Source organism: Abramis brama (assembly GCF_963993115.1).
Source record: "Abramis brama genome assembly, chromosome: 14".
Classification (NCBI taxonomy): Eukaryota; Metazoa; Chordata; class Actinopteri; order Cypriniformes; family Leuciscidae; genus Abramis; species Abramis brama.
In genome coordinates, this window is record NC_139976.1 from 14,260,002 (window position 1) to 14,280,869 (window position 20,868).

At 39.6% G+C, this 20,868-nt stretch overlaps 1 protein-coding gene across 1 annotated transcript; it reads left to right on the forward strand.

Moving 5' to 3' along the window:
- Positions 1 to 247: 247 nt before the first annotated feature.
- Positions 248 to 15,749, forward strand: synpo2lb (synaptopodin 2-like b). The gene is made up of 4 exons (XM_084134274.1): positions 248 to 519; positions 4,064 to 4,215; positions 4,302 to 5,023; positions 11,385 to 15,749. The coding sequence occupies exons 1-4, from the start codon at positions 418 to 420 to the stop codon at positions 13,982 to 13,984; spliced, it is 3,576 nt and encodes a 1,191-aa protein (XP_083990400.1). The 5' UTR covers positions 248 to 417; the 3' UTR covers positions 13,985 to 15,749.
- The last annotated feature ends 5,119 nt before the right edge of the window (positions 15,750 to 20,868 follow it).

A 20,868-nucleotide genomic window follows, 5' to 3' on the forward strand; every position in this document is an offset into this window, starting at 1 on the left:
CCCTTCACATTTTCAGGGCATTCACAGATAAAGTTCAGTGGGACTGCTGGGGTATTTATTTTTAGAGGGTCTATCAGCATCCTTTGGATGTGGCTGTAGATTGACAGGACAAGTGTGGCCAGCAGGATGAAGGAAGGAGGTCCTGGATCTAGACCACGCACCCCCACCCCCTGACCCAGCATTCCAATGAAGAGAGATAGAGCTGTTCTTGCTTCCTCACGCCCCCTTTTTGCTCTCCCCACACTTCACATGCTCATGGCCATGTGTATCTGCGCTCACCTCTCAGGACTGACAGAAGCTCGGCTGGCAGTCTGGGCCACGGAGGAGGACTGAACATCTAGGGATGGGACGAGAGTCACGAGACTATTGATAGAAACCAAGAAACATTAAAAGAGACACAGGAACAACGTAAGAAAAATGGTTGCAGAGGAGGTAGTGGTGACCCTCTCAGGAGGTGCACCGTGGGGTTTCCGATTACAAGGAGGAGCTGAGCACCAGAATCCCCTTCAAGTGGCAAAGGTAAGGGGACAGTTCGATAGGCTATACCTGGTTTAGCTGAATTGTGTGTCTCATTTAAATGAAGGGTCTATTAACCTGTTGAAAAAATACTGCACATAATAAAAAGTAAAATCACATTGTCACGTTGAAAAATCATACATTGAATTTTTTATCAAAATGTATGGATGTATATATATATAATTTAATATATAAATTGAATTGATCAATGTCTATGACATTTAGCCCTGGTCAGATTTTTTTTTTAACTGTGCAGATATGTTTGCTTCAAATGTCACTGAGGAATATCTATATCACTTGATAAGCCTACAAGATTCAAGTATTATTGAGCACATTTTCTGATGAAAACTCATGTGGGTCATGCGGCCCATTCGCATGTGTGAGGATATGTTTGTCATATATCATGCATGAACTCGATTAGAACAATCTTTTTGGGACCCTTTAAATGAAATACTCATTGCATATTTATATTAAAAACTTAAATGTAATTAAGATAGATATAGCACTGACATATGGGTAAACAAATAAGATAACACTATCACATCATATTGCAACTACACGCTAGAGAGCACTTATTTTATCTGTTGATAAATGCTGTTCATGAGCTATTTGGCTGCGCGCTGTAAGCATTCCTGGTCCATAGATAAACCTGCTAGGCTTCACAGTGCATCTCTTCACTCTTATCTAATTGACAGCTTTTGTTTGGCTTCCTCTGGAATCCAGATCTTTCAAAGAAGCATTCTCACACAGTTCTGTATAAATGAGGATGTTATTTCAGGACTGAGTAGAATTACAGCCACAGTGTCTACTTATAAGCACGTATGCCCCATTTGTTAAGTGACAACTGTGTGCAATGCATTTTCCCTGATCTAAGGGCTATTTTGGATCGGTGAGTGGTGGCAGAGACTGTCTAGTCTACTCTTTACATGTTCCAAGGGAAAAGATATCCGTCACAGAGCGACGGCCCTGACTTTTTTATTTAGAGAAATATATTTTTGCTTGGAAATAAATGTCCGTCCAGCACCAGGGAGTTTCCCCTCGTCATTCATTTCAAGGTCACTTCTGCAGACTTTCATCTTGTTTCCATTTGTGGTGTGGCCTTTTTTTTCCATGACATCTCTACTTTTAATTGAGCTATTCTGATCCACCCGGATCTCTGATTGCTTCTTTTAATCCTGGCATCTAGAATGACCTCAGTGACACTTGCTCAGCTAGCAAAATCCTCTGGCAATGTTTTGAAAATGACTGAAGACGTACAAGGTGTCCTCATAGGAACTCAATGTAAATGCAGTCATACTTCCAATGCTTTGCAATCCTTTATGGTACACATCCACTTCATTTACTATATTAGTACCAAGTCCACTTCTCATAAACATGCACTCATTGAGTTTTAAGCTGAATCTACTGAGGCTGAGTGACAACTGACTCTTTACAATAGTTGAGCACTTTATTTAGGCTATGTGGGGAACATATGGTGAATTCATGACATGCCCTGGTTCAGGTCTGCCAAGAGTCAACAGCTGCCCTGGCACCAGCTGCACATGTTGTTCCCCCAACCTGCATTCACAGACCATTTGATCGGCAATAAAAAGAAGGTGAACGGGCCTGGCTTTCATCTATTGTCTTCCAATTACAAGTTTGTGTTACCAGTTTTCACAGAAAAACTAAATTAACATTGTGTTTGTAGTTTTTAATGGTCTTCATAGCATCATGCATTTATTTTTGTCCACAACTTGCAGATACAAAAAGCTGTTTTTAAAATTAGCCATTATATAAGACTAATAGTCTGAGCTGCTCCGAGCTGTTAAGCCCTTTAGGCCTTTGTAGGGGAAAATACATATTTGCTTTAGGTTGGTGAAAACATATCCCCTCAACTCATCAAAACAGTTGTAAAGTGCCTTTAGAAGCAAGAGACAAAGACAGGAATGTTGCTGGCCTTTAGCTTGGTGCGTGTTGATGAAGTGAGTGTTAGAAAAGCGCTCTTATATTTGACAGATGACCTCAGGAAGGCCCTACACTCAAGGAGAGGGTATTTGAAGATGGGCAAACAGCCAGCAACACCAAACCGACGCCAAAGAACTAGCGCTGATGAAAACTGACTGTGTTGTCGCCTCTAACAACGCCTGCGTCGGGGGAAGAAAGATGCTCTTGAACACACGAGAGAATTACAGCCGACTGTCAGCTAGAATGCGTGTTCTGCGCATGCATGTAGGCTAAATGAGGCAACTGTCTATTTCTGAAGATATTCATCTATATTCGTCATTCAAAAAGGGAAACCGACGCTGCAGATACACAAACCATAAACATAGCAGAGCGTGTTTACCGTTTTGAATATCAGTCCTGCTAAACACTTTCTTTATTCCACTCCGCTCACGTTAATATTGAAATATTCGCCAAGTAACACTCAGGTAAGATGACTTAACATTAGAACAGCCTTCTATCTGTTCCGTTTTGACTTCTTTGCTCACTGTTTTGCTATTATTCTCGTGCACTGACTCGTTCTGAACAGCCAATCAGAGTTATCTCTCACCGACGGGCCGACGGCGATTCAACATGTCGAATCGACCCCAAAAAAGACGATTTTTTTTTGCTAAATTCGGAACAATTCTTAATACATGATTTGATAAACAACATTTCGGTAGCCTATATATATTTTTAGAATTCGTTAAATAGATAGGCTGTGCAGTATTTTATGCAAAAGAAGAAAAAACAAAAGTAACTTGGAACAGAAACACAGTAGCCTATCAAAAAGATTCTTTCAGTGATACATTTTGCGGGTTACATGAGTAGGCCTAGGTTAAGTTGTGAGCGAGTCACACTCACGTTTAAAAATGCGTCCAAAACAATCATAGCGGTCCGAACGATAGGCCTAGGCTAGGCTATATTATTCAATTTCCTCCATTTTGTCAAAAGCTTTGTCAGGATTTAAAGTTCAGTAAATGGAAATAGCGAGTCAGTGCTCTGAAGTCAATGATTCACATTCACTGACTCGAAAGATTTGTTAAAAAAGTAATTATTGAAAAAAAAAATATATAGCCTATATATTATTCATGGACGTGGGTGTCGTTTGCTCTCATGTAATAGTCACTGCACTGTGCCAGCCTGAAGCGAGAACAGGCATGAAGTGTTCGCGATCATCAGAAAACTTTTCAGGAAAAGTTTCAATGAGAGTTCATTGACTTATATTAGATTAAATTGTAGTTTCTCAGGCAAAATGTGATGTATTTTTAACCTGCTAATTTCACCATTAGCCTATGCTAATATGGCTAGCTAAACAATGACTGACAGGGTTGGGGTGGGTTGTAACACATCAGGCACATCATGTATTTGACATCAACTTATAAGAGCTGTGATATTCTTGCAGAGGTTTGAATGAGTGCCTTTAGTTTTGTAGTAAACAAATGTGGGTACTTTTTATAAAAGTTTGAGCACTTTAAGCTAAAAAATGTTACAACCAGTCCGGTCTCCCTCTACATACTTATTTATCTTCCTAAAAAACTCATCAACAGAATGTTTGTGCTGACTCTGTCTCCTCCTGCTGTTAAAGGTTAGGAAGCGCAGTAAGGCCTGCAGGGCTGGGCTCAGAGAGACTGATGAGCTGGTGTCAATCAATGATGTGTCCTGTGGAACACTATCTCATGCTGAGGCTATGAATCTGATTGATAGTGGCAGAGGAACCCTCCATCTGCGAATCAAAAGGTCGGTGTAAGATATGATTATCATGAGGAGTTGAGAGCCATACTATTGAATTTATATTCAAAATAATCACTTTGCTTTCCATTCAGGGCCCCAGCTGTGTATCAGTCAGTGGTGCTTCTGGGTCGGGCCCCCTCTCCCCGCATTGATAAGGAGTACCGGGCAGCCTTGAGGACCCTGTCCCCTCCACTTACCTCTAAACCGCCCAGTGTCAACCGAGCATTGCTCATGTCCCCCACCGGCGGCCTAGAGTGGCTTACGTCCCCTCCAGACAGTGAGGCTTACTACGGCGAGACAGACAGCGACGCAGATGTGGCGGCACAAGAGAGGCAACGTAGACAGAAACGACGAAGCCCCAGTAGCTCTCCTGCCAAGAGCCCCAGCCAAGCCTCACCCCAAGAGGAGGAGACTTCAGAAATGAGTGGCTATGAGAGCGCCCAGGACGTCTGCATGTACCCTCAAACACAGAGCTGGCCTGTATCTAATCTAGAGGGAACGGGGACTCAGCAACAGCACGTAATGCCTGGGGTGGCACGCAGAGAGGTGGTCTACCAGCCCTCGCAGGCAGAATGGTCACAGCAGGCTGAAAATTCCTCTGAGAATTCAGACCAAAGTCCATCAGGAGCTGCTGAAGTGGACAGTGGCTTCCAGGAGCCTCCCACTGTCCCACCTCCACTTGTTTCTCCAGAGAGGGCAAAAGAGGCTCTCATGCTTGCATCTTACAGACATATGGTACCCATGGTCGGTCCTGTGGACAACCCAGTGGATGAAGAACTCACTGTCACGTACATGGACAAGGCCAAGCAAGCTAGTGAGTACCAGTCATCTTTTTTAAATAGCACACACACACACACACACACACACTACTGTTCAAAAGTTTGGGGTCAGTAAGATTTATAAAATGTTTTTGAATTATGCTCACCAGGGCTGCATTTATTTAATCACAAATACAATAAAACAGTAATATTGTGAAATTGTATTACATTTTAAAATAACTATTTTATATTTGTAATATATTTTCATTTATTCCTGTCATGGCAAAGCTGAATTTTCAGCAACCATTAGTCTTCATTGTCACATGATCCTTTAGAAATCATTTCATCAATGTTACTTTTTCAATGTATCAATGATATCAGTGTTGCTTGATATTTTTGTGGAAACTGATACAATTTTTTCCAGCATTGCTAGATGAATAGAATGTTCAGAAGAAAAAATTGTATCATAATAAAAGCCTTTATGGTCACTTTTGATCAATTAAAGGCATCTTTGCTGAATAAAAATATTAATTTATTTCGTAAACCCATTTTTTTTTCTGAACTTTTGAACTATAGTTTATGCTTGAATATCTTAATTTCATACACCATACATTTAATTGCTATTTACTCAAAGAAAAATAACTCTTTGACTGAACTTAAGTCACTTGTGGAATTTCTTTAACGAACACTTGGTCCTAACACAATTTGACTTTTTTAATTCTGTTGCATTAACTAATTTCAATTACTGTATGTCAATTGAGGAGTCAGTACAACAAATTATTTTTGAGTGAATTTATATGGAGGATGAGCTCAGAATTATTTCTGTACTGTGTTAAATTTAACCTCTGGAGAATTCACTAGAGATAAATCAATATTCCATGTCAAGAAGGAATGTAAATCTGGACCTGGTGTGATGCAATGATATTTGATCAAATTAAGCCAGAATTCAGTTTATCACATTTTTACTGCATATTGCAAGATATTTTGTGTGTGATGATACTTAATGTGGACAATTAATTTTCGGGAGAATGGGAGAAGTTTTTAAGTCAGTCTGAAAAAAGTTGATAGAGAGGGCATATTTGAGGATGAAATAATCTCTGGAAATTTTGCAAACCTGAGTTGGGAATGTGAGTTTGCAGTCTAAGTTGAACTGAGCACGACCCATAATTCGATTCACAATGACACAAATGACTCTTATGAGCCAGTTATGTTAATGAATCGATCAAAATAAATCAGTCTGAAGAAACATTCACTGAATGAACTCGCTGAATCAGTGAGAGCGGTTAAACTCACTTACTGTACTGCACGTTATCATTACTTTCAGTTATGTTTGTCTTAAAATTAAGTGTGTTTTGTTTTCTTAAGGTTTGTGAAATTGTGTGAGATCAGTGGTTATGACAACTTTTATTTAAGGATACACATTTGCTTCATTGATTGTCATACAACCTAATAACATGATATGGCTCAGTGGGAAATAATCATATCTTGTGATGTGGGATAAGTAATTGAGCTCATATACAAATGTCAGTGATGGGGGTTCCTCATGTCCCTCTGCTGAGGGTTTAACAGGGCAGGGGAAGAGGGCTGGAGTCTATATTTGTCCCTTGACTCAGGCCTATAATACAAGCCTCTATTGCATGCTGGGAAAGGCATGTGCAGTTGTTGTCCAGTGTCAGTGATATTTCATTCTCTCCATTTAAATGGTTCAGTCTCTGCTAATAAAATGATTTAAGATCTGGGGCCTCATTTATAAAACTTTGCGTAGGATTTGCGTCAGAAGTGGCGTACGATTGAAACATAGGACGTGCGTACGCACAGAAATATTCAGATTTATAAAACCGTGCGCACGCACATCCTACGCAGTTTTCCCTTAATAAATCACAATCAATTCTAAATGTAGCGCAGCTTTTGCAGCTTCATGTCACGCCCATAGTTGCCCATAAATAGTCTGTGAAACGCCCACAAGTTAATATTCATCGATTGCGAAATCATGGCAAACACAGAGAGGAAAACCAAGAAACGTAACTTCACTCACGCGCAAGCGTGAAGCGCAAGATCAGCCATTGTGCGTCATTACGCATTGTGATGGCATCATGGCATTTTATTACCATCCATTTGATTGCATCTGACAAGCTGCAGATGTGTTATGAGGATGAATTGCATAACATGCCAATATTATTGCAGAACATATTTCACTTTTCTTTTTGCAAATATGTGTTAATTTGCATTTCTGTTGTAATCTTCATTTGATTTTGTTTGTTTTACACTGCAGATTGATCAAACGGGTATTCGTGTAGGCTGTTAATTGTAAGACTTGCTTTGTGAAGTCTTCATGTTATTTATGAGAGGCAGTATTGCCATTTCTTTTAAACAACGGTCTACACTTTCACACACTTTCACACACTTTCACGTGTTTCTTCCATCTGCCGACGGTGTCGCCATTTCTCATTTCAACCGTTTTTGTGCGTACGCCTGGGTCAGAGTTTGCGTGAAGGACCGCACATTTTCCCATCAAGTTTGCTTTTTATAAATACCAATTATTGCGTAGAGAGCGGCGTACGCCTTCTTTTGTGCGTACGCAACGTTTATAAATGAGGCCCCTGGACTTTTTAAACAAAATATTCTACATCTTTAGTTTATTTTAGTTTTCCTTTTTAACAATATTCTTAAAGTATTAAGGACTTTGTCTAAATGAATGGGTATCAAACAATATTTTACAGCATATAAATTAGCATGGTTCGGGCCAAATCTAGATTTACACTGATTGATAACAACTGAAGTTAAAGCTGATTAATCATCAAGGGTTAAATCAGTGGTTCTCAACCTTTTTGACTCCATGGCCACCCTATGTCCAAGACAATATTTGATACTGAATACTTTCTATTATCTTTACATATAGAAACATATATGTATGTTATATTTACTATTATAATAATGTTAATATAAATAAATTTAAATAATTGTATGACCTTTTGGGGAGTCTCTGGAAGTTTGTCAAGGCCCCTAGGCTCTGGCCCCTGGCTGAGATCTACTGGACTGGTTCAGTAGCTATTTTTCTTTTCTTTCTTTTTTGTTTTAGATTTGATGTATTTCTACTGAAGCCAAGTGCTGATTTTACTAAGTATCATATGACTTGAGTCACTATTCAGTTATTTGAAAGCTCATCCCTCTCAAAGGTTAAAAATCTGACCTTGAATATGAGATGCATACACAGGTGTCAATGATGTGGTTAATGATGGGATGAGGATTAGGAGTCTGTTTTTCTCAATTCTTCTTATAGTAAGATAAACACATATTGGAAACTTCATTGGAGTCAAACAATATACAGTATCTTGTGTCTGTAGCTGATGGGGTGCTAATTCCCCTCTCTAAAACCTTTGGGAAGGGTTTCTCCTCAGTTAATGGCACCCCGCCGACAGTCTGAAGGTCACTTTGCTTTCCAAGACTGATGGGACATTTTTAGGATTGTGTAGCCTAAATAAACATGTTTTGGTGTTTAATTCTGTATCTCTTTTGAGAATTCCAAACTAGAATTCATGTTTGTGAATTCTCTTGTGTGTATGTCTCTGAGGCTAGAGACATTAATGCAGTGAGGATAAGGGTTCATGACAGCTGCTCTTCTGTGTCACTGTTAGTGGTGAATACAGAAAAAGCCAGGGCATTCAGACAGCCTTGGTAAGAAGAGAAGATGAAGCGTGCACACACCTGTTATTGTGACAGCATGGTGGGAGGTCAAAAGAGAGTGGTAATATTGTGTATAAAATATTGTGGATGTGCCAATCAGAGAAATATCTCTGTCTCTCAGAACAGATAGTGAACAAAGATTAAATAGCATTTGCGGAGGAACTGGTTCTTTTCTTTTTCAATGTACTGTAAGTGTCAAAACTGTAGTCACTGGCTCATAGCTGTAGTCACTGGCAAAAACATGAGATATTACAGAAATTGATTTCAATTGTTCAAAACTGTTCAATGGTGATTAAAAAGGTTGACCTTTTTATGTTTACATTTTATAATAAGTCAAATGTTGCCTCAACACTTAAGAGTCTCAAACACATCTGATCGGTGGTACTTGTTTCAGAGTCAAAGTAGCTTTAGTCATTGATTTAGTAGGGTTAAGTCATTGTGGTATGGTTGGAGATGTCATCATGACCCCATATGACGCTCAGCTTAAGCAGGTCTATCCAGAGAGAGACCGAAGTGTGCCCAAACAGGTGGGAAATGTCCGTTAGCTCTCTTCACTGACCAAAATAGCTTGAATGACATAATGGGGTTTCTCTGGGCCTTTGACAGGGTCTTGCGGTTAGACAAAAGGTCTTTAAAAGGCCTGACCTCAGACTACGGACTGGTTGATTTTGCACCAATGTGGGCCGAGCTCCCATTGCTGGCTGTGCTCCACTGGTGTGTTTGTGTGTGTCCTGCCAGTAAGGCTGGCTTAAGAACATAGTTTTTACACTGAACAACATGAGGAGCTTCACATTGCCTGGAGAGGTTGAACACAAAGGACACATCTATGCAGGTAAAGACCTCAGGGCTTCTGTAGAGCTTTAGAGAGATGGAGCTTGGTTTCTGTTTAAATGATCCAAAATTGGGGATAAAATGATCACTAATGAGAAAAAGTGAGACAAGGTGATAGAAAGGTATTATTTACAGTGTCTTGGATTTACTGAGATCAGTTTTGGCTTTTGTGTTTTTGTTAAGTTTGTTTTACTTGTATTGATTTATTGAAAACTGAAATGCTTAAAAAAGCTTAGATATGTCACCCATTTCTCATTAAAGGATTAGTTCACCCCAAAATGAAAATTTCCTAATAATTTACTCACCCCAATGCCATCCAAGATATCCATGTCTTTCTTTCCTCAGTGGGAGAGAAATTATGTTTTTTGAGGAAAACATTTCTGGATTTTTCTTCTAACAATGGACTTCATTGGTTACCATCGTTTTTAAGTCCAAATCAATGCAGTTTCAAAAGTCTTTGAAGTGTTTAAACGGGCTGTACGCGATCACAGCTGAAGAAGAGGTTGTTATCTAGCGAAACAATAGGTCATTTTCAAGAAAAAATAATAATTTATAGACTTTTTACCTTCAATAGTTCGGATTGAGCTGAACAACAAACGGACAGGGAACTACGTCATCACGTTGAAAGGTCAATACTATTTGAACTACTATTCATTTTCATCAGAATGTTATTCATATACTATTCATACTCATATTCACTGAATACTATTACTATATATATATATATATAATAGCAAACAATACTATTTGAACTATCCTCCTACGTACGGTCGCATTGTAAACAGTGGGGCAGTACTTCTGCTGGCGCTGGCGTGACCTTTCAACGTGATGACGTAGTTCCCTGTCCGTTTGTTGATCAGCTCAATCCGAACTATTGAAGGTAAAAAGTCTATAAATTATATCTTTTTTTGAAAATGACCTATCGTTTCGCTAGATAACAACCTCTTCTTCAGCTGTGATCGCGTACAGCCCGTTTAAACACTTCAAAGACTTTTGAAAAAGCATTGATTTGGACATAAAAATGATGGTAACCAATGAAGTCCATTGTTAAAAGAAAAATCCAGAAATGTTTTCCTCAAAAAACATAATTTCTCTCCCACTGAGGAAAGAAAGACATGGATATCTTGGATGGCATTGGGGTGAGTAAATTATTAGGAAATTTAATTTTGGGGTGAACTAATCCTTTAAGCACAGTTGTACAATAGCAGGTATATATAATGGTTAACCTTTTTGTGTTGAATGGTCATTTGTAATGTCTAGATAATCAAAAGTCTCTACAGATAATTACTGTATAATTAAAAACACATTTATGTCTTTATTTGGACCTTATGAGAATATTTTGAATTTAATATGGCATAATTATTCCAACATTGAAGATGATTTGAGGCCCTCCATATTAGAACGAGAATATATTAGCAAAAAGACTGTCCCATAGACATATCAGATTCCTTTACCCTGTCTTTTAATATAGATCCTGGATCCCAAAGGGTTACTTGCTCAAGCTGTTAGAATCTGATGGGCTATTTGTAGAGAAGGATGAGCTCAGTAATTTACCATGAGCATTTTGGTGCCAGACATTTCAGCATCTAACCCACTGCATTATAATGTCTATAATATCAGAGCTATTCTCAACTGACTCAACTGTGTTCCAATTTATTACACTGCCAGTTTGATTTATGAAAGTTGTGACTTTATGTTTGATGGCTTTATATGTGACTTTATGTTTGATGTTGCCTATTAAATCACCAAAGGTACTGTTATATAACAGTCATAAGATACCCTATAGACCAGACAAGGCATGCTAACAAATATACAAAATATACAAATGATACTGTTGGTTCAAGTAAAGAAATTTGAAGTATTTCTTGCTGATTTATATACACACTATCTTTCTCTCCTTAGAGCTACACAGAGGTGAGAGTTCACAAGATAAGCAGGTGAAGGAGGCCCGATCCAAGTGCCGCACCATTGCGTCACTCTTGACAGATGCTCCTAACCCTCATTCTAAAGGTGTGCTTATGTTCAAAAAGCGACGACAGCGCGCCAAGAAGTATACTCTCACATGCTTTGGCAGTGTAGACGGAGAAAGCAACAGTAACACAGAGGGAGAAACTGAAGACGAAAGCCTGTTTCCTGGGAGTGAATCTGAGATTGATGAGGATGGTTTTTCTGCTGCACCAGACCCTACCTGGGATAGCGGTTACCTGGACGTTCTAGACAGGAGAACTTCAGCGTGTATTGTGCCTGACAGAGAAGCAGAGATAAGCCCGGGCCTAAACGCCACTTCAGGAAAAGGAGCCCAGCTTTTTGAACAACAGAGGAAAAGAGCAGAAAAACATATGTCAAACCTGGTTACACCCACTGCCTTCTCCATGCCACAGCATCAGGGAGACTCAACCCTAACGTATACCCCAGTTACTCCAGTCACACCCCTATTCTCTCATAGTACCAGTATGGTGAACGGGGAACCTTTGGTGAGCAGGACAAGTGTTGTGTTGTCATCTCCAGTCCAGACACCCATGCCATCAATGGCAGGAGTATTACCAGAGCAAGCAGACTCATCGGCTGCCAACTCAGTGCACAACAGAACTGCCAGGCCATTTGCCCCTGGCTGTGTGAGCCATCGAGCAGCAACTGCTCCAGTAGTCTTCAGGCCCTGCTCTGCCAAAAAGGCTGGATCACTGGCTCAAGCTGTGTCTGTGGCAACTATGCCAGCTCCCTTCTTTCCTGCTGGCTCGGAGGGAAAGAAAGCCATCTCTACGACATCACTGTATATCCCTGCCAGACCGGCCACCTACAATGGTCCCTCCTCTGTGCTCTCTCCATCTTCAGTCATTTCAAGTCCATTTTCTCCTCCCCCTTCAAACGCTCCACTCTACTCCCCAACTTATTCCAGCACCTCTGCCCCTTTTTCTCCAACATCTTCTCATGTAACATCTTTGAGATCACCTTCTGGTATATCTCAGCCATACTCTCCACCCCAAACACAGGCAATGCCTCTCAGTCCTCCATACCACAAGGTTTCTGCTCAGTATCAGCCACCTCCACTGGTTCACGTGCCAGCACTGCCTTTCTCTCCCCCTTCCACAAATGTCCCAGGTATTCCCAATGCCCCTGCCCCAGCCCATGCTCCTGCAGCACCAAATGTGCAATCTTCCCCAGCCCACAAAGTCTCCTTTAACCCATACATCTCTGTGGCATCCACTACATCAGAAACACCAAATGCACCAGTTGCCCAGCAGTATCCTCTCTTCTCCAACTCCACAGATGGGATGACTTCTCGAGAGCAGCGGGTCTCAGTCCCCGTTGGTCGCACTGGTATCCTGCAGGAGGCTTGTCGTCGTGGCACCAAGAAACCAATGTTCAATGCTCAAGAGGAGAAGAAGGCTCCATCTTATAACCCTGAACTACTGTCTCTAGTGCAGAACTTGGATGACAGGTCTCGTTCGGGTGTAGAGGCTGGGTTTGAGTCTGGCCCTGAGGAGGATTTCCTCAACCTGGGTGCAGAGGCTTGTAACTTCATGCAGGCACAGAGATACAAGATGCCACCACCAGTGGCTCCTAAACCAGCTCATTCAGCTCCTGAGATACCCCAGATGCAAGGTAAAGGTGCGGAGCTGTTTGCACGCAGACAAAGTCGCATGGATCGATATGTGGTGGATAAACAGCCCAAATCTCCAGCACAGCCTCGTGATCCGTCACCCTCACCCTCCCTCCCAGGTCACTGGAAATACTCTCCAAACATCCGAGCCCCACCACCCATTAATTATAACCCACTGCTGTCACCTTCTTGCCCTCCAGTAGCCCAGCGTGGTACAAAGGCTAATGATGCTACTAAAGTTGGGGTTAAAACAGTGCCTGGCCAGCACAAACAGGGTATAAAGGCTCTAGACTTTGTGAGCAGGCAGCCATACCAGCTCAACTCCTCTTTGTTCAGTTATGGAGGTGGAGTCCTTCAAAACACTGCCACTTATCAGCAGCAGCAGAATGGTGTTGGTATGACAGGTAATTTCCTTAACCCACCGAAGCAGGTCCCTGTTAAAGCAAGCCGTGTGTATGAAATCAAACGTTTCTCCACACCTACTCCCATGTCTGCACCAACATCCCTGACCCCTACTGTAATTGCCCCTCGCTCTGCCACAACTCTCGGTGAGCCAATGTGGCGCAGTGATGTCACTTCCCCACCTCCCATTTCTTCACGACCTGTGGCCCCATTCTCGCCACCTCCTCCTGCCCCGACAACAGCCCTGCCTGCTCTCCCCAAATTCACTGCCCCCGTGCCCAATTCAGTGCCCATCCCACAACTCACTCCTGGGCAAGACACCCAATTCCAGGCAGCCAAGCAGTTTAAGAGCGCCCCTGAGCTGAGTCCCCTGTCTGCTGGTGTGCGATTCTCAGGGTCCGGGAGTAGCCAGAACCTACGGGTACCCAGACCCCGCTTCAGTACATCGAGCATGGGTCTGCAACCAAACGTGTGGAGGCCTGGCTCAATGCTTTACTGAGAATCCACTGTGACACTAATTATCACCCTGGGCAAGAGCACTTGAGTGCTTGAGCTCTGTTCTGCTAAATGAATCGTTCGACATCAGAAAATATAACACAAAAAAAGTCAGTCAGAGATGTATTTTTTTGCATGTTCACAATTGTAGCATTTCAGTCACTCCAGACAAGTACACCATTATTTTTAAAATAGAGTATGCAGCAACTTCTAGAATCATAGATGTCTACATCTGTATATGTACTGTATTATTCAGTTTTTTCAGAATGTTGAGATATTTATGTACTGTGCACATTTGATTCATGTTTCTACTTCAGTTTGCATCTCATTTATTTTACACCAAATGAACATGTTTAACCCATAGAAAAAATTGCGCAGACACTATTTGTGAGAGCAACTAAATAAAATAATGGCATTGATATCTAATAATGATAAGTTTTGACATTATGTACAAGGGGCCACAGGGATGGAATGATGAAGGTTAATTAAACTATATGACAGAATCCTATTGTAACAGAAGTTAATGGACCTCAGAGTCATTGAAGATTTGTGTACAAGTGTTATAGAATGTTCTAAGACATGTATTTTCTCGAGTTGTATCAGAGTCTTAGTGAAAGAAATACACAAAGAATGTGACAGACTTGCAATGAAAAAGATGAAAATTCCTCAAGTGGAGAGATGGTACAAATCACCCCATTGCGCTTGCTCTTGAATTGCTATCTCATCTGGCCTCTGCCATGCCCTTTCCTTCTGATGTTATCCATCCTTTATCTCTCTAAACATCTCTTGAGGTTGGACTGCAGGCCTGTGTAGACTCTAGAGTATTGCACAAAGCCTTTGCTTCTTGTTTGATGAGGATCAGTATAATGCTTGATGCATGTGCTCATTTCTTCATAATCCTGCATAGGCCATGGTTTTGACTGAGCATTTACAAAAGCATGTGAACTCCCCTATGGGGAATTGTGCTGGGGATTTTTCATATGACAGCTGAAAAAAAGTACATTATGACAAATTCTGCAAGCGCTGATTTATCTTTATAACATATTATGTGAATGTGACATTGACCACTTTCCCTGGTGCTTGCTCTTATTGTGAATGATGCTTTTTCCAAACAGGTATGACATCCATTTCAGTCATTTGTGTGAGCTGTTTAACCGCATTTGTGAAATTGCACATGCCTAGTTGAACTTTGCTTGCTCTGCTTTTTTATCAGAAAAGACCCAATGGCCTTGGTGTAATGGAACAACATGGAATGGTGGGTACCATTTCTCTACTAAGGTTAAGAGGGTTGATTGGATGTAAAGCTATAGTGTGCCTTGTGTCATTTAAGTATAAAGATGATGACAGAATGGAGGTATGCAAATGGGAGGTATGAAGCAAGATATCAAATTTGAAAGCTAGAATAGAGAGGAAACTGCCTTTTTGATTTTCTGGGCCATTAGATAAAGTTATACATTAAAATATTAATTTTCCTGTACTAATAAGATTGTCATAATGTATGTCATGCTTCTACACAAGCTTTAATTTAATAAATGTATTATTTTGTGTTAAATATTATGAAAACGTAATTATATTAAATCAATTAAACTTAGTGCTTTGGGTAATTTGAAGTTTATAGTGGAATTATGTACAATGCAAATGTTGAATGAGAGAAAATGGAAAGTTTAATGGACTTATGGATTTTTGGGCTCTAGGACTGGGAATACGAGAACGACTTGTACTGTCTGAGTTACTATTGAGCAATGAAAATAAATGTAGAAATATAAGTGGCGGATGTGGTTTTTTATTCTATTTTCTCTAATGTTGTGTTGATTTCATAGCTCTGAAATAGATTAACCTACAGATATAAATATAAAGATCATGCCAACTGCTTTATAGTGTTTCACAATAAATGTTTTTAATTGTAATCTTACAACGCGGTCTGTTGTGCTGAAGGTCATGAAAGGACATGCAGTTATCCTAAAAACCCCTGAGCGGCGCTGTTGCACGAGGTTTAAAATAAGTTCCCTCAGTCACTGACTCCAAGGCACGGCAATGCTAGCAGAGAACACTTGCTATCTAGTGCAGGCATATTTTATCATGTAGAAATATGTTTAAAACATGATGTCATATAACCTATAGCCTACATGTATCATGTATTAATTAATCACAAGCCCATATTCAAGAGGTAACTAAACTGCATGCTAACCTTTAGTGTTGTGATGAAGAACCATAAACAGTTATAACTAAGCTTTGGCTCTGTAATCTTACCTCCTCTCATAAGGTGAACTGCCTTCTGACCCCTCTGGTCTATGCCCCGCGATCATATGTCACAAGATATCAGGTGCTAACTTTAGCCACAGGTCTGTGTTTCTGTCATGAGCCACATTCTTACTTTTACCCTTCAGCCAGTACCTCAGGTGCTCCCCACTTAGGGCCCAATTTTAACTATGGTTGCATATTTAACGCATGGTCTAAAGCGCACCGCGCAAGTACACTTAGGGCGTGTCCGAATCCACTTTTGCTAGTTTAACGAAGGGAAAAATGGTCGGCGAGCCTGGCGCATTATGGCAAGCCAAAGTATTCATAAATGCCTGGTCAGGCGTCTGATTGCACACTGACACGTCAAAAGCGTGCGTTTCGACAGACAAACGCGCGTCCCTGACGCGCGATTTGCCATAAAAGCGCGCGTTCTTAACGTGCGCTTTGTGGTCACTGAAAACGCGCGTCAGAAACGCGCGGTTTTTGCATCAAAACGCGCGTCCTTGACGTGTGATCTGCTATTTAAAACACACGTTCTGGACGTGCGCTTTGGGGTCACAGAAAACGCACGTTTTTGACCCGCGTTTCTCGTAACAAAAATGAGCCTCGAAAACGTGTGTTTTGAGCAGGACCAAACAGGCAGTGCAAACGTGTGTGAAGTGTCCAAAACAGGCGAAAAGAACGTGCTCGTTCCCTATAGTGTTCTCCTATCGCACGTCGAATGCGTCATTGCTCGATTCTGTAAGGACTCTTACATTATCATTAAACCCAAGCAAAACAACATGGAATTATCGATGGCAAATTTGACAGAGGAGAGGATTATAATCCAATAGTTATCATTTAGGTTAAAAAAAAAGAAGAAAGAGAGAAAAAATACTTTTTTTTTTATTTCAGCACCTCTGACAGACTCCTAATCCCTTCGTTCGAGACATCTCGCAAATTTTCCAGTTGTAATTTCGGTAACACTTTACAATAAGGTTAATTAAGGTTAAAGCATAAGAGAGTTTGAATGCTTAAAAAAAAAAAAAAAAAAAAAAAAGTAGCCTATTGATATTAAAAGTTTTTATTAAACTGATACAATACAAATGGTAGACGATGTGATTTGAGTTTCACGAAATCTGAATCCACAAAACTACATTTTGAATGTTTGTGTATGTGTACTACATGTATGTGTAGTAGCAATAATTGATATAGTCTAATCGCAGTTATTTAGGCCACACCACCTACAAGCTCCAGGTCTTTTTTTGGGTTATGACAGGTCTCCTCTGATATGAGAGGTGTAGGCTACTTTGTTTGGGGTGCTCCAAAGTCATGTATTTAGACCATACTGCTGTTTTAATTCTGTAATACTGTAGTAATCTATGTATTGCAATGCACAGTATGTCATGTATTACACCTCTGTAGATGCTATCTTCAGTCTAAAAATGTATTTAATCAAGTAAGACTATCCAAATATACAGAAATATAATCCAAATATATATCAAAATAACTTGAAGGATGCAAAAAGTAATGCAATAATGATTTAATGTAATTTCAGAACAGGTCTGAGATAGTATTTTTCATGTCGTTTATGTTGACATTTAGTAGGCTACACTATGATTGCCCAATTAATTCACATTTAACTTTTTTATGTTAACAAATGTAGGCTATAGGTAATGCAGAGGAGTACTGTGTGCTTTCTGTACTCCCATGCTTCAAATTTTTATGACAGTCTGTACATGGACATATTTGTTCACTGGACCCATGTGTCATTTTTTTAATTGATGCACAAGGGTTAATACGTCATACCTTACAACTATGCAGTTAATTATCAGGGCGAAGCCAAAAAGTGCCCTTACACTTACGCTACATTAGTCCAGGGGTGAATCAGTGATAGCCCTGTACTATTGGTTGTATTTTGTGAATAGAATATTACCAGATAATTGAGAAGGAGCAATGATCTTTGATATTACTGTACTGAAATCGTAGCTAGCTAACGTTAGCTAGGCTATGTTTACTGCACCCGCCGGTGTTCACCCGGCATGGAGAGGTGGGGTAAAGTAATAATTACAAGAGCTTCTCGGTTATTTTAGTCCCGTCCGAATGTGCCATCTCAGTAATCGTTACGGACAATGTCAGTAAAGATAATGGCGACTTTTACCTTCTGTAAAAAGGTCCGGGAAAATTACCTCAGGTAACGTTTTAATAGACGTGCGAATAGACCCACTGTAAATCAAATAATTTCGTGTTTAAAAGTAGTTTCCTGTGGTTTTTCAGGTATTGACACGCTTGAAAAGGCATTCAGTTGCGTTCTAGACACTGGGAGAAGTGCGTTAGCGTTAGGTTAGGCAAGTGCCTGCAGCCTACTACCAACACAATCCAATCTGAACTGAAGTTAATTCATACATTGTTCGACCGGACATAACTGTTTTACACAAATAACCTAGCCTGTGTGTGTGTGTGTGTGTGTGTGTATATATATATATATATATGGTTATTTGTGTTTGCACACGTGATATCAGGAAGCAATGTAATACACACACGTTTCTTCAACTTATTAAAATATTACTTTACTGCAACTATCTGTTTCTGCTTCTTTATCATATTTATAGTGTGTGATTTATAAAATACCTTATATCCTACATCACATATTTTGATTTTGGACGTCTGGTCACTTTATATCTTATATCTGAATATTATATTACTGTTAAGCCTACTATGAATATTAAAATACGCCGAACCATGTGTCCTGTATCATAGCTACATGAATGACCTTTGCAGCAAAAAAAAACCCGCTTGAAAATCAGTTCGGTATTTAGTGAGGTATGATTAATTAAATGCGCTGACAGCTCATTGCACCTGCCATTCAGATTACACTGAGTGGAGCGGGTGACCGGTCTAAGATGGCGGCCCCACGGCTCGACCGCACCAGTAGGCAGTAGCGGTCGATAGGGCGTCTATCTCTATATGTTGTCTATGATTGCTGCTATGTAATGGTATTTATGTAACTGGTCTAAATAAATTACTTTGGAGCACCCCAAACAAAGTAGCCTACACCTCTCATATCAGAGGAGACCGACCACCTGTCATAACCCAAAAAAAGACCTGGCGCTTGTAGGTGGTGTGGCCTAAATAACTGTGATTAGACTATATCAATTATTGCTACTACACGTACATGTAGTACACATACACAAACATTCAAAATGTAGTTTTGTGGATTCAGATTTCGTGAAACTCAAATCACATTGTCTACCATTTGTATTGTATCAATTTAATAAAAACTTGTTTTTTTTAAAATAATTAACTTTTAATATCAATACTTTTTTTTTTTTTTTTTTTTAAGCATTTAAACTCTCTTATTCATATTTGAAGACTAATTACCAAAAGAAATGACAGCAGTAGATAAATACCAATAGATTCTTCATTTGTGATGTTGAGGCAAACTATAACACATGCTTTGAGTCTTTCCATACATTTTTATAAGTGTTTTAGATATTGAATTCAAATCAAATATTAACATTACTGCCCTAACTATTTCTGAATAGAATGTCTACTTCATAAATATTTGGAATAGTATGGAAATATAAGGTTCAGATCACTAAAAACATATGGAAATCGAAGAGTCATCGGTGAAGTCTGGATGTCATCTAGTGGAAAAGTTTGGTACTGCGCACAATACAATATTTCCTAAAGCTCATTTATTAAGACATCAACCTAAAATCTGGCCCAGAACTTGTCCAGATATTTAGCATTGATTTTCTTGAAGTTTTAGGGTTGAAGATGTTTTGTAAATATATATAAAAAAACACAGTATGTATTTTATATATTTAAAATGTTCATAAACCTAAACTTCATTACTTTTTAAACTTTACTTTAACAACTTTGTTTTACTTCTTTACTAATCTGAGAAGTGTACCCTTTTAGTACCGTTAGTTCGCATTGCATTAAGTAATGTTAACAAATACAACTTTTGATTTTAATCATTATTAGTAAACGTTGAAATTAACATTAACAAATATCAATAAATTCTGTAGAAGTGCAGTTCATTATTAATTCATGTGAACTAATGTAGTTAAATAATGTATGAAACCTTATTGTAAAGTGTTACCGAAATTACAACTGGAAAATTTGCGAGATGTCTTGAACGAAGGGATTAGGGGTCTGTCCGAGGTGCTGAAATAAAAAAAATGTTTTTTTTCTCTCTTTCTTCTTTTTTTTTTAACCTAAATGATAACTATTGGATTGTAATAACTCACCAATTATAATCCTCTCCTCTGTCAAATTTGCCATTGATGATGTTGTTTTGCTTGGGTTTAATGATAATGTAAGAGTCCTTACAGAATCGAGCAATGAAGGTTCAATTCGACGTGCGATAGGAGAACACTATAGGGAACGAGCACGTTCTTTTCGCCTGTTTGGACACTTCACACACGTTTGCACTGCCTGTTTGGTGTACCTGTTTACACGTTTATAACGTGCGTTTTGTTCTGCTCAAAACACACGTTTTCGACGCCCATTTTTGTTACAAGAATACATGCGTCAAAAACAGTGTTGTTTTCGTCAACGATGACGATAACGAAATGATTTCGTTGATGCACCTTTTTTTATGACGATAACGCGACGATGACTAGCTAAAAATGGCTCTAAGGTGACTAAAACATGACGAGA